This window comes from Musa acuminata, chromosome BXJ3-3, assembly GCF_036884655.1.
Source record: "Musa acuminata AAA Group cultivar baxijiao chromosome BXJ3-3, Cavendish_Baxijiao_AAA, whole genome shotgun sequence".
Taxonomy (NCBI): Eukaryota; Viridiplantae; Streptophyta; class Magnoliopsida; order Zingiberales; family Musaceae; genus Musa; species Musa acuminata.
In genome coordinates this window covers 269289-283606 of record NC_088351.1, presented here as the reverse complement: position 1 = coordinate 283606, position 14318 = coordinate 269289, and the positions used below count along the sequence as shown (strand labels likewise).

The 14318-nt window shown below is 40.3% G+C and overlaps 1 protein-coding gene across 2 annotated transcripts; it reads left to right on the top strand.

Moving 5' to 3' along the window:
* Positions 1 to 548: 548 nt before the first annotated feature.
* LOC135634268 (putative glucose-6-phosphate 1-epimerase) lies at positions 549 to 13982 on the top strand. 2 transcript variants are annotated; one of them, XM_065144623.1, is made up of 9 exons: positions 552 to 808; positions 3688 to 3762; positions 5122 to 5178; positions 5274 to 5434; positions 5597 to 5737; positions 11438 to 11540; positions 11612 to 11711; positions 13044 to 13275; positions 13679 to 13982. In XM_065144623.1, exons 1-8 carry the CDS (start codon positions 716 to 718, stop codon positions 13253 to 13255), a joined length of 942 nt encoding a protein of 313 aa, XP_065000695.1. In that variant the 5' UTR covers positions 552 to 715; the 3' UTR covers positions 13256 to 13275; positions 13679 to 13982. The 2 variants fall into 2 exon arrangements, with proteins under 2 accessions (XP_065000696.1, XP_065000695.1); XM_065144624.1 differs by lacking the exon at positions 5597 to 5737 and having other exon boundaries at positions 549 to 808.
* Positions 13983 to 14318: the final 336 nt, after the last annotated feature.

Sequence of the window (14318 nt, the reverse complement as noted above, 5' to 3'; positions counted from 1 at the left end):
AACTCCCCTTGCCTTTTTCGATTCCTTTCCAAGGATCCTATTGGCTACTCCATGAAATTGGATGAGGCAAATATGCACGGAATATAATATAGTAGGTAGTTAGCCTTAAATAACGTGTATTAATTGGGGTAATGCATGTATAGACAAAAAAACAAACTCAAGTATATGCAGGGAAAATAATAAAATTATAATGCAAGATAATTAGAAAATGATTAATACTATTATCCACAGTCAATTACTAAGTTTCGCAATTCATTATTAATTGATAATACGCATGATTATTAATTGATTTTTTTAAAAAAAATTCATTTTCTTTACATGTATAAGCCGACTAATACGCTAGAGAGACTCGATCGAGAAGGGCAAAGCTAATAAAGCCAATAGAACGGTGGGTTTGCCTTGTGGGTTGGTCATATTTCGCGTCCGGTCATTTTGTGCTTGAAAAAATAAAAAAACAAAAACAAAAGCAGTCCACTTCGGATCCCATGGCCATGAGATGAACGCCTCGTAACAGCCGTCTGTCGCTTATAAATACTCCGATGCTGCACGGGGTGTCCGTTTCGTTCTGTTCCCCTTCTCCGTCCGTCGTCTTCCTTTTCCATCAGTGTGGTCGTGAGACAGTGAGAGGGAGGGACCGAAACCTGGGATAGATATAGAGATAGAGGGGGGGCGAATAGGTGAGGTTAGGGTTTTGCTGGTTATGGGATTGTGACATATGGCGGGAGAGAAGCCGTCCGTGGAGCACTGCAAGGGCATCAATGGCCTCGACAAGGTCGTGCTGAGGGAGGCTCGAGGCAGCTCGGCCGAGGTTTCGCTCTTTCTTTGCCCCTTCTGCTGATCTCCCTTTCAATTTCCTCGTATTTTCTTGATTTCCTCAATTCTTGTTAAGCGATCTAGAGTTTTGAGGTCATTTGCTTTTCGTTCTTGAATGGTTTGGTTGGATCGGTTCTCATTATGCTCGATCTAATGTTATTGCATCGTCTGGTTTGAGTGGTCTCGCACTCCCAACACGAATTAGTGGGTAAATTATGGGATCTCTCTAGTCTTTATCTATGCATGTTCTTTTAGCGGGCTGCTTAAAATGCCATGTGAAGCAACAGCACGAGGCATGTGACCACAATCAGGTGCGAACCTTCCAAAAGAACATGTAGAAATGAAAAGGGCCCGTGTGGTTATCTTCCGTAGCAATAACGCAACTCTACCCGTTTTTGTTGTGCTGACTATTCTGACCAATGAATTGTTATTACTCTGTTTTACTTGTGTGAGACCAAGTTTATGCGTTCGCTCAGTGATAATGGTAGTTTGTCTACATGTTTGCTCGTCACTAACCCATTTTCCTTCAGTGCAAGTCCTACAAGACTGCATGGAGGTCATGGGGAGATTTTTCAAGTAGGTGTAGGAATCCATATGACAATGTTTGCAATACTTGCTTGCAAATGGTTTGCCTCCCAATAACGTCCATGCAGATCGATAGGATGTGCACAGAGGGAAAGCGGGTTGGTCATGAGAGAACATATAGGCAAACCATCGCCATCACTCTGCCAAAGCATAAACTCAGGAATGCACAAACACAAACATTACAATACTTTATTGACAATCCAAAATGGACAACTTTTGTTCAAGAAAATTTCTTATTCAGTAAGTATAACATGTTTAAGGAAAATGATTGAGGGATTGTACTTTGCATGTATTATTTGAGGAACAAATTAAGGTGAAAATCTTCTATTTCCAGGTATTGTTTATGTTTCTTTAGGAATCTTTATGGATCATTTATTTTCATTTGGAATGTAGAAGTTGTATAGGTACAAAACCTTTTGTACTATTTAGTGACTCTCTTAACAGAAGCTTTGGAGTATTTCAAATAATTTATTTAGGTGGTCATGAGCAATTTTCTCTATCTAATGAAGTTCTTTCAGCTGAGGTATTAGACTTTTTCTTGGTCCTGATGCTTTATTTCTGTTATTTTTTGCAGGGTCACTTACCAGCATAAAAATCACTGTTTTTCTCTTACTGCTAAGTTAGTTTTTTAGCCTAATGTTTTGAACTTGGAGCTTTTGTTTTCATGGGATAGTATGTTATTTTTCCCATGTTCTATAATTGAATGAAAATCCCTGATAACACTTGTAATTAGAAAGAATGATTTGTTATTTCCCTTGTCTTATAATATGTTAATTTGCATCATATTTTATACTGCTATATGATTGATCATGTTAGCTCTACTGGTGAGATAATGTTCTGGAATGGCATTATAAAATGTCCATAAATAGATGTGTTTTGCAATATTCATCATAGACTCATTCTTATTGGTTTATGGTTTTTTTCCTGATGAAAATATAATCTTTTAATCTCTTTAAGTTTGAGAATGGTTGGATTATTTCCAACATTCTGTTGTTCCAAATTGTATTCAAGTTGGCATACTGTAGGATGTTCTGTTATACAAATTCCCCATAGTTCCCTAGCTGTTAAAAGGAGCTTTTGTTATTAGAACAACCTTTAAGTTGCCTTGAGCAAGTTTATATAATGTGATTTATTAAATACTTACACTTCGCTATGATACTAATATTAGTAGGTATATTTGCAATTTGCAATAGTTGCATAACTAAAAAAGATCTCAGTTCTTGCAAATGTTACCTCCTTTATTGAAATCAGTTAAATACACCAACGTATTACTAAATTGTGGAGTTTAGCTTCACAGTTCTTTTATTCCCCTGTTTTGTTCATCCTCATCCTTAGGTTATCCTCATTCCTCACTAGGTTATATAACATAACCACCCCTCTCCATGCCTCCCTTGTTTTTTCTTTTGATGCTCTTGGCCTCTTACTTTATCACTCATTTTGGCTGTGCCACTGTTGGATAAATGATCCACAATATTACGATATTAGTTAATTGTGAAATATGTAATAAATTGTATATCACGTGATCATTTACTATGGTAGTCTCATTTACCAAACCTATTCACGTCATATATTATTTGTTGATTTTGCTGAGAATTATTGATAGTGTTGATGAAATGATCTAACGCAAGGGATAATTAATCTATTAACTTGATGAACTTGAACCATTCACCCAAGATATTTAGGCCTTAATAGTAATGTTCTATAAACTGATTTTCCTTCTATATCTGACATGAGACTAAATTGGGGTGTCATAAGGCTCCAACTTCAAGGCTTGATTTCCCCATCAAAATCCAAACATAATTTAAAATTGTCTTATCGTGGTCTGTGAGATTCAACTTATTGATGGCTTTATGTCATAGTGTCCATCTATTCCCATTTATGGATGTTACTTTTGTATTTTGATATCTCATGATACCTACTATTAGGTCTGCTTTAATACATATGTTACAATTTAATCCAAAAAGTTAATCGATCCATTAACTTGATAGACCTAAATCATTGTTGCAAATGTTTAAGCGAAGGTCATTAATAGATCTAGCCTACAACCAAGTTAATTTTCCTCATGCATCTGTTCTAGAACTAAATTGGGTCGCTGTTAAGGCTTTTGTGTTTATCACGTTGGCTTCCATTCTCCCACCTCTCCTTCTTCTAGAACTTTTTCTGGATCTTTTCCTACTTGTGAGCATGCATGCATGCCTCTCTTGATTATTGTCACTTTTTGTTCATTTGCAATACTATCATAAATTATTTCTTTATGATAAATGTTGTTTAAACTGTTGTCCATCACAGGTTTACTTGTTTGGGGGTCATGTAACTTCCTGGAAAAATGAACATGGGGAGGAGTTGCTCTTTGTCAGCAGTAAGGTACTTGTATCAAGCCTATTTTTCAGTGTTTACTATTTGTAAGATGTCAAGTGTATGAGTAGTCAAAATCTTTATTGACAACAGTAATAGTATCTGAGATAGAACATTTTGTATCTATTCTCTATATATGATGACCTAGCCGGTACTGGTTGGCATTTAGAGTGTAGGCATGCTAAGATATCTGAAAACCAGTTAGAGGAAATGTTATGTATTGAATTCTCCTAGCTTGACTCCCTTAGTTCATCTGCAATGCTGACACGCTGCTTATTCTGATGTCTTGAATATCTTGCTTCTTATGAGAGACTTCATCTAAACTGAAACCATCTTATGTTGAATCAAGGATTATGGTGTCTTGTATTGTTATGATGTTGGCTCAAATTGACATAACCAATCTTGATTTTTTGGTTGTGCTTATGCGATTATGCCTTATTGTATATATTACCACAGCACACCCATTTATCGTGCTATCTCATAGGTTTAGAACAGAGTTGGCAGCACTCGCAATTTTTCTGTTGCAATGTTGATTGGATGAAATAATATAGTTAGTTGAGTGTTCTCCAGTTTCCCATCTTTATAGATTTTAAGTGCATCAATTTTTTGTGATCTCTCATTAACTAGCTATATATGTTTTTCACACCTCCAGCTGCATGGAAGCCCTTCTTTTAGTTCCTTGATCTGCTGTGCTCTTTTTCATCTCTTCTAATGATGACTCTGTCTTACATATTTTAAGTTTTTCTGCACTTCATTCCCTTTTTAAATTGATATCTTGAGAATTTCAACCCCAAAACTTCATTTTGCACTTATTTTTACATTGATACTCTTCAAATTACTATTGTGCAGCTTAACATTACGTATACAACGATCCTTTTATTCCATTCGTATTGCTTCAAGTGTTCTTAGGCATGGTCTGCCCTGCCTTTTCGTTCTTCCTTAATCACTTCTCAAATCACAACTGTGGATCATGGTATTAGATATATGAAATTTTTATTTCATTGGTACCATCTTTTGTAAGCCTGGTCAGCTTGCCTTTCATTCTTCCGAAGGCTTGTTATGTTGAACAAACTGATTGCTAAAGATGTTCAACTAAATGCAAGGTTTGAAATTATGAATTAGTTGTGACATCATCCTTTGCAAATCTACAATGGAATTTACTTGTGGGTTTACATGATGACTTGTACGATGTAAGAGTTGTGGTAGCATTCTCTCTTCAAGATGGTACAGTAACTGTCCCTACCATGGAGCAGGTTTAGTTGTGTCTCTAGTTAGATAATGGTTTGTAGCTGATCTCTGTATGCTTAGTCTTCATCAGCTCCTTGTAACTTTGCAGTCATGCGCATTTGTTCTTATGGTCTGTTGCAGGCTATTTTCAAGCCCCCCAAAGCAATACGTGGTGGCATCCCTATATGTTTCCCACAAGTAAGAACTTTTCTTATGATAATATTTTCCATCTAGCTATGTGCTTCAGCACAAAAAAATGATCTCCGCAACCTAAAGATACTCTGTAACTGCAGTTTTCAAGCCATGGAAATCTTGAACAACATGGATTTGCCAGGAATAAGTTTTGGAGTATTGACACTAATCCACCGCAACTTCCATCAAATAGCCTTATCAAGACTTTTGTTGATCTAATCCTTAAGCCAACCGATGATGATATCAAGATTTGGCCTCACAGGTTTCTTTTTTCATTTAATCAGCTTTGTTTCTTTTATTGGTTTACCACATTGTTTCAAGTTATAAGATATTGTTTGATTGTTTTTTAGTTAAGTTGGATTCGTTTATTTTGCAAGTCTCATCCATTTTTGTAAAAATAAATAGTCTAAATCTTTTATTGCAGTTATGAATTTCGTCTAAGAGTTGCCTTAACACCTGGAGGGGATCTCATGTTGACATCGCGCATAAGAAACACCAATTCTGATGGAAAACCCTTTTCATTTACATTTGCATATCACACTTATTTTTTGGTATCTGATATCAGGTTTGCAAACTATTTCCTAGTGAGTCCTTTGCATTTATTTTATCTTCTGAATATCTTTTTGCAAAGCTTCTTAGTTTCTATCACTGCATTTCACTCTCCTGTTATTTTACGGCCTGTATGATGCCCAAATACGACTTTTGTAATAGACAAAGGAAAGATCGGATTGTCACGATGGTATCAGAGCTGGACAAGCACTCATAGAAACACTTAGCATGCAAACGTGGGGGACCTAGCGGGGCTGCGTTGAGGGCAATCAGCACACCCGCGACCGTTTGGGGGAAAACGGGCATGGAGATGTAGGGAAAAGGAGTCGCTCGGAGGAGCGGGCATCTGAGATTGGCATTCAGAGGAATGGCCAACCCTTTGCGCAAGAGGCAACACGAGAACAGACAAGCTTGGAAGAATGCGGAGCGCACAAAGGTTGGGATGACTGAGTTTGAGCTACGGCTCAACGTTGACAACCATACTTGATGGTGCTCAAGGCAAGCGAGGTGCTTGGTAAAGGATGAGACCATCCAAGGTGGAATGAGTTGCTCAACGATCGAAAGAGTTATGCAAAGTTCACAAAGATGAGGGGAATTGCTAACTCAAAGAATTCGGTACTCATGCATGGGCTTATATGCGGACGATGGAATGTTCGCGGCCATCCCAAGGCGACCAAAACTCGGCGCCATGGAGCATTGAAACTTTCTCTTCAGCATGTGAAGGATACGTCCGTAGGAGGCTGAAGTGTGCAACGAGTTCAGCATGTTGCTAGGCCTTGAGTGGTGCAACGGGGGCTGTATTGACGTCGAGTCGCAATCTAGCAAGTGTGTTTGCAGGAGGCAGAACAATGCACAGTTTGTTCAGTAGATCGGAGTAGCCCAAGGGGATGCTGGTCTTCGAAACGAAAAGAGATGTTGCTCCAATGGGACAATTATCCAGGAGGGATAAGTCCCGGCTCTCCAGAGGGAGAATCATGTGGGACGGACCTCACAAGTTGAGGAGGAGTACCTCAACAAACAACAACTCCATGAAGCTCAATGGACTGAGCAAGCGGCGAGGAGTCGTCGCATGATCTCGCTTGAGAGAATGCATTGGTGGATGCATTGCGAGATCAAGTGGGGGAGCGACCCAAAGCAACACAAATGAAGGTACACTTGGAGTTGATATGGAGATCGGACTCAAGGGAGGGCTGACCCGTGGAATGGTGGGCGCGAGGGCCACCATCAACTCAATGCAAAAACGAGGAGCGGAGCAACTTGGGTGTAACTTGGCGAAGTACCCAAGCCGTATGAAGGGAGCCAGCATAGAAGATGGAACATGGAGCGGAGGCATAGTGCTTTCCTTGGACAGAGGTCAAGGACATGAACTCTTGCAGAGGCAAGAGCAGGATCATGTTGTTCCATGGGTCATTCATTTTGACGGAGCGGACTCATCTTGCATGGTGCCAAAGACGAAGGGAGCTTCTGGGCACATGCACCTTATCTCGGAGGAGCATTTGATGGAGGAACTAAGGCGACTCAATTTGCGGAGGCGAAGTTGGGTTCAGAAGGCCTTAGCATGGGGCAAGAGGACGCAGAGGCGGGTACTCTTGAAGAATATGCCACAGTGTTGCCATTCAAGTTGCTATAAAGGAAGCGGTGCGCAGCGAAGATTGTGCTGGTAGGGTTAGAGGCCCAGGATCCAGACAATGGTGCACTAATTGCAGCGAAGTCGGGGGACTTCGGGAGCTACTAGGCGACGGATTGTCCTAGAGCGGTGCTTCATCTAGGTGTGACCCAAGAGTGGGTGGATGAAGGTCGATTGCCAAAAGAGCGAACAAAATCGAAGGTGGAAGAGACCCTGCGATGTATTGGCAAAGGCCACATATGAAGGGTTCACAATTCGAGTTCATCCCACAAGGATCAAAATGCAATAGAGACGTCACCAGGGGGCGACATGGTGCAACGGATCGTGGTGGAACAGTTCGTGGCAATGCGATACACACAACCTAGTCCCGTGAGGGACTAGATCATACAGAGGTATGATTAGGAGCTACTGGAAGCTCCACTTCGGTGAACAACACACGACAAGAAGGGCTATGGATTCAAGGAGTGAAGGTCATGGTACCGCAAAGGCGGGTCTTCCGTGCGTGCATCGAATTTTGCATCGGATGAAAACCTTGGTCATCAGCATATGGGGGCTGTGTTCTACCAAGGGAAAAGTTCGAATGCAAGTACCAGTGAGTCCCATGGGAGGGACTTGATCATACAGAGGTATGATCGAAGCAGCTGGAGAGTTGGACTGCTCCAGAGCTCATATTCGCTTAAGGGAGCCCGACAAGTCAGAGGACAAGGTCGAGTAAGCGAACGTTGCTACCAAGGAAGCTAAGGAGAACAGAATCGGTGCAAACCCTACAACGTGATGACAGAGGACATGCATGGGAGTTGCAGTTTGTCTTTCCATCGACCAAAGGGAGCTGCTTGGAGAACACAGAGGTGTTGAAGCAGGGGGTCGAAAGGGGTGAGGAAGCGACGACGAGTCCAGAGGGACTTAGCTACCCAAAATCAAGCATCAGTTAGAATGGAGGTGGACTCGAAGGAGTACCACAGAGGCATATCTATTGATTGTGAAGAAAAGGGATGCAGATGCGAGGCGACGGATAGTAGTGCCATGGGCATGGCAGCGCTATGGTACCATAGAGGCGGGACTTCTGTGAAAGTCATTGATCCCTTGCTCTCATGGAGGGAGAGCGCTTGGTCATGAAAGGGGCCGAGGAGTTGGAGCATGTAGAGGCAAACTCCAAGTACCGAGACAAGGCTGAAGGGCAGAGGCCAAGGAACTTCGTAAGACCGGTGTCAATGAGTTTCTCATCAAGATAGCCGAAAGTGAAGGACTTCGGGTCATGCAAGAGTGCACGACCAAGGAACGAAGTAGGCAGTACACGATGTTGTACCTTCGCTACTCAAGGGAGTAGGCGGCAGGGTTGATGGAGAAGATGGTACAATCCCAGAGGCGACCAAATCTATTAGAGAATTACTCCAAGTTGGGGTGAAAACTTCATGCATTCTAGAAGTTCGTTGGCATTGAGAATGTGAATCACAGTAGCTAACTCAACGCAAGGAGTGCAAACACTTCAAGTGCTTCAGAAGTGTGAGCAAAGAGCAGGCGAAGGCCAGTAACCAGCTCGATGCATGGAGTACAACCTCGAGGAGGCGGGCGAAGTCAAGTAACCTTTGCCTTCTCAACTCTTAAGAGAATGGGCGAAACCGAGTACCCCAATTCTCTTATCTATCCAGCAGAGGAGCTCTGCATATGTTCAAAGACCCTTTGAAGATAATGGAGGACAATAGTTGTCAAATCCTCACCAACGGTGATCAGTGTTACTGAGAGTAGATTGTCTGCTTCATTTCCCAACGAAATGGCAATCGAAAGCGGAAGTGATGCGAACCTACTTGGATGTGACAACTAAGTGAAAGAAGAGTCAATGAGCAAATTTTGTGGAGGAAGGACCTCAAATTTCAGAAGTTTGCGAGACGATGCTCGTTAAAAACTCCAACAAGCACCCACCCAGTTCAAACAGCATGAGGCATTTGAGAGACTGGTGCAGTAACGATGGTCTTTTCCTTCATTTGGAGGATCCGCAGGAATCAACAAGGATCAACACAACTCAGCCAACCCCACACCAGAGTCAGAGTTATTGGTGAGTTGAAGCAGCATGGCGGATCAAAGGTTCGACTACTCAAAAACAGCAACGGAGAGCAGCTGGGAGCCAAGAGACGCATTGCAGCTGGAGCAGAAGATTGAAGACTCAGCAAAGGAGAAGAGTTGTAGTGTCGACAAAGGCTTCGACGAGGACGTCGAAGGAATAAGTGGGGGAGAATGTCACCGACAAACTTCTAAACAGGATGTTTGATGTAATGCTTATGTATGTCCGTGTCTTTTGGTATGTTCATGCTTTGTACAGCATGTAGAGGGATGGCCGAAGGCTTAATAGTCCCATTTTAGTTAGGTTGGTGGCCGCTTTAGGCTTGTAAATAAAGGTTGTGTCATGTGGACACGTGTGAGAGATTTTCGGTCTATAATGGACCATTTTACCCTTTGTTGTGCAACTGTTCAGAGCTTGTAAAGTCTGTTTGTAATTTGCATTGTCTATGAAGTATTTTCGGAGATGTTTGCTTGTGGATCCCGAGTGAGGCGTTTTATCTATCCCGTTCTCTCTTTTGTGGGTCCTAAGGAACTATGGGAGGCTTTGGGGAGGCTGACCTTTGCGGACGGACACGCAAGGGTGCCGCACGACTTAGGCAAAACCAGCTAAGGCCGTGACAAGATGGTGAGTGCATCCAGTGTGAAAGGAAGGAATAAGGGTGAAAGGATGATACTGAGCATATATGGAAATCAAATGTGGCCTTTTAGAATAGAAAAAACTTAAAGACTGGAATTTACTTTTCCAAAATATAGTCTTAAAGGATGCGTTCTGCCGAGCTCTCATAATCCTTGTTGAAATCCCACGGTGCTGGTTCTATCAGAATGGTGTGGCCTGTTATTAGTGGAATAGTATCAAATTCAAGTTAACGAAAGCTGACTGGAAATTTGCAGAATATCAGGCATACTCAAACTCAAATTATGAAACCTGACGTGTGCCTTCTGTGGATAATTCCTGGTATCATCTGTTGTTCCCTTTGTAATTATGCCATGCCTTAACACGGTCGGTAGGTTCTCTGTTCTGAATCATTATGGAGTTAATTGTACTAGAGGTTTTTGTTTTTTGTCTGGTATGTGGGAAAGCTAGAGTATTGAAGAGTATAATGATTTGATATTGGGCACTGATGATTTTATAATAACATGCTTTAACATAATAAAATTGATAACCAAGAATGGAGAGATTGTCATCAATTTGGTAATCAGTTCAACTGGAATTGTTCATTTTCCTAGTTGGATGATGAGATACAAGAGTGGTGAAGCTTCGGCAAAGCCCAATATCATGATTGATGTTCTTCTGGTTGCCTCTTCCAGCTTGCAAGCCTCGTCAGTTCCATCTTTAAATGCCATATAAAAGTTTGCTGTTCTTCTATATTTCTATTGACTTCTGCTGTCTATTCTGCTGACCAGATTTTGGGTATTCACTATAATGGAGGATCAGATCTCTGTAGACTCGAAATAAAAATAAAAACATCTCATATGGGACATTTAGTGATCTCATAAACTTCATTGTTCATCATTGAATGTATACTATTGCAACTCTCCTTGGTTCAAAAGAGAGAATTTTGCATCTCTCTGATGTGTGCTACGTAAAATCTATCTGCTTGCTTGGGCATTTTGCTTTGTGAACTTGCAGATGTTAACATGGACTTGATAACTATTTGAACAGAAATCATATTGCAAAGTAGCAATATGTTAAGTAGCTGATAATCACAAATTAGCCTTCCCTACTGTTAGTGCATGATACCGAGTCTTAATATGATATCAATGATCTAAATACTGATGGTCTTACGTTCCTGAATGAATCGATAGACATAACAAGCAAAAGTATTCGTCTCTTATATATGTTGATTTTTTTAGCTTGAACTGACTAGTAGTTCACATGCTTAAAAAGGTTATTTTCAATTAGCTGTTGTTACTTAAATTGTTCTAGCACATTCTAGTGAACATATTGTTTGGCCTTCGGAGAAATGTGGTGCAGTTGATTTTATTTCCCTTGCCAACTATCCTGGCTTTAATTTCAAGTTGATTTTTCAGTGAAGTGCGAGTGGAGGGTCTGGAGACATTGGACTACCTTGACAACTTGAAGGAAAGAGAGCGCTTTACGGAACAAGGAGATGCCATTACATTTGAATCTGAAGTTAGTGAATTATCATTCTGTAGTTGCCTTTCTAATTTGTTATTAAACACTAATTGTTTTTGTTCAAAAAGGTGGATAAAATATATTTGAGCACACCAACCAAGATTGCAATTATAGATCATGAAAAGAAACGAACTTTCGTTTTGCGCAAAGATGGACTTCCAGATGCTGGTGAGTTTGATATGACATACTCTTATTTCCCCTTCTTTATTTATGCAATCTATTTTATAGATAGATCTTTGTTGGAAGTTTGGAAAGGTTAATTAGATGAATAATGTTTGCACCAATAGCTAGAGAAGGATTAATGACACTATCTGGATTGTGAAGTGGTTAAAAAGGCTTCCAAGTTACTTTTCAGGTTTTAATTGATGTACGGAAGTAATTACAGGAATATAACATTTCTGATAGTCATCAAGTCCAAGTTAAATAACATACAGGGTGCAGAAGGTGAGTAATTATAAAGGTGATGAGGAATAGGTTAGGAGAAGAAAGCTTAAATGATGAAGGAAACGTAACTGAAGTGATCTTTTATTTTTTTAACATAGGAGTAGTAGGCTTTATTTATCTCACATTCAGATCCTTAAGGACTTTTAATGGATTAGTGATGTTTTTTCCTAGCTAATCATACCTAAAATAGGGTTCAGTCGACACTTCTGTTCGAAATAGTGCTTCAGTATTCGTTAATACTAATTATAAGTAATGATTTACCTAGTGTTGCTAAACGCGCTACATGCTAAAAGGCATCGTGATTCCAAAACGCACAAAACCCTGGGTGCTTGCTTAGGCGGCCGCCCGAGCACTCACCAATATAAAAATTATAAAAGTATAATTATGTATAAAGAATCATTATGCAAATAGACAATACAGAAGTCTTATATCATTTCATATTAAAAAAATACCACTAAAATATCAAACAATCCGTCAATAAGATCATCAATGTCCACTTCATCATCAACATAAGGAGTCTGGGCATGAGAGATGGATATGAGCAGTGGGAGGGGAGGGGCGTAGAATGTTACTTATTCCTTGTTTGGTTTGTACCGAACCACTTCATTCAATTTCTAATTGAGCTTGGTCCGATCAAATCAATTAACATTTCTATTGTAACTTGGGTTTGCTTGCCGTTCAGGCTCGAGTGCTTGCCTAGGCTGCGTCTGAGTGAAGTTGGTTGCCTGAATCATGGTTGAGGCGCCTAGGGCTTGCCTCATGTCACTCGAGTGGCAAGGCATGTGCCCAAGCTCCTGGTGACAATATTGGATGTACCAAAGTCACTTTAAGGTGTATATTATTATTCAACCTGGATGGCACATTGATGAACTCCAAACTCAAACCGATGCCTAGGACCATGAATGTATCTTTTTTATAAACAAACTTATGGCCATCTTCCTAAGTATCTATTGAACAACCAACTCTTATATGATCGTGCTGGTCTTTTGAAGCTGAAGCTCATATAGTATATTCTGTGCTTATTGACTACTTTCTTACCATTTTTAACAACTGCAGTGGTGTGGAATCCTTGGGACAGGAAGGCTAAAGCCATGCCAGATTTTGGAGATGATGATTACAAGCATATGCTATCCGTAGAAGCTGCAGCCATTGAGAAGCCCATCATTCTGAAGCCTGGTGAGGAATGGAAGGGAAGGATAGAGCTTTCTGCTGTTCCTTCCAGTTACTGCAGTGGGCAACTAGATCCTCAAAAGGTGCTTCAAGGATGATGTCTATCGCTGATGTACAGGTACTATTCTTGTGAGGAGGATATACTATCTTTAAGCCATTTATCAAACCAGGACATGTGTTCATTGGCACAGTTCATTCCAGCTTCGAATACTGAATCTTGTTTCTCAAGAGGACTGGTACTTAGTTATTTGTGGATTGTTGCACATGCAGAAAACTATACCGGTGAATCAAGATTTTGGTAATCAGACAACCTGACATTTGTATTTAACTATTTACTTATTATCTATTTGTTCAGGCAAGTACAAGTTATCATTATACATATGTTAGCTAGATGTAGCAGGTGGTTTACATGCTCTAGATCGGACTTTCTGAAATTGCATCCTTGATTATATAACCAGTTGTGATAGTGGATGTAAAAATGTACACTTTAACATCAACTTGTTTTGTGGTTATTTCTGCAGGCACTAATTTGTTGCATTATGGTGTTTGAAGTTGGCGTTCAGCTGGTCTTGTCCTTCATTTTCCTTTGTGATCTTTTGTCTGCAGAAGTGAAGTTCCACCGGAATAATAGTGTCCTGTATCTTAATGTGGCTCCCTTTTAAGCAGGAGTTTCAACCTAAATCAGAGGGTACACTACTACTACTGTTGGATGCTTCACCCTTGCTTTCTTTTTTTCTTTTTGTTGTTGTTGTAGTCATGAAACTGAGAAGTTCATGGATGGAAAAGGCACATTAATGTCTATAATATGGTGTTGTTCCTTCTATAGATCTCATGCTGATAGATGAAATCCATGGATTTAGGTTTCCTTCAAAATTTGCATTCTGGTGCTGGTTTACCTGGTGATAAAAAGAAAGCACTCTGTCGGTCATCTATGTGTGAGGCCAAAGGGGTGATGTGGCTGAAGTGTTTTTTTAGTTATGACTAACCCTACTAACCATCATTTTTGAGTCAATTGTTAAGTTGGAAAGAGAACCATTAAAAATATTGGTGTGTTCTCCAGAAAGCCAGGCAATACGGTTTAAAGAGATTTGGAGATTCATCAAAGTATGGTTTCTGTTTTTTTTGTTGTTGTTGTTGTTGGTGGTATACGGAGAATTCAAA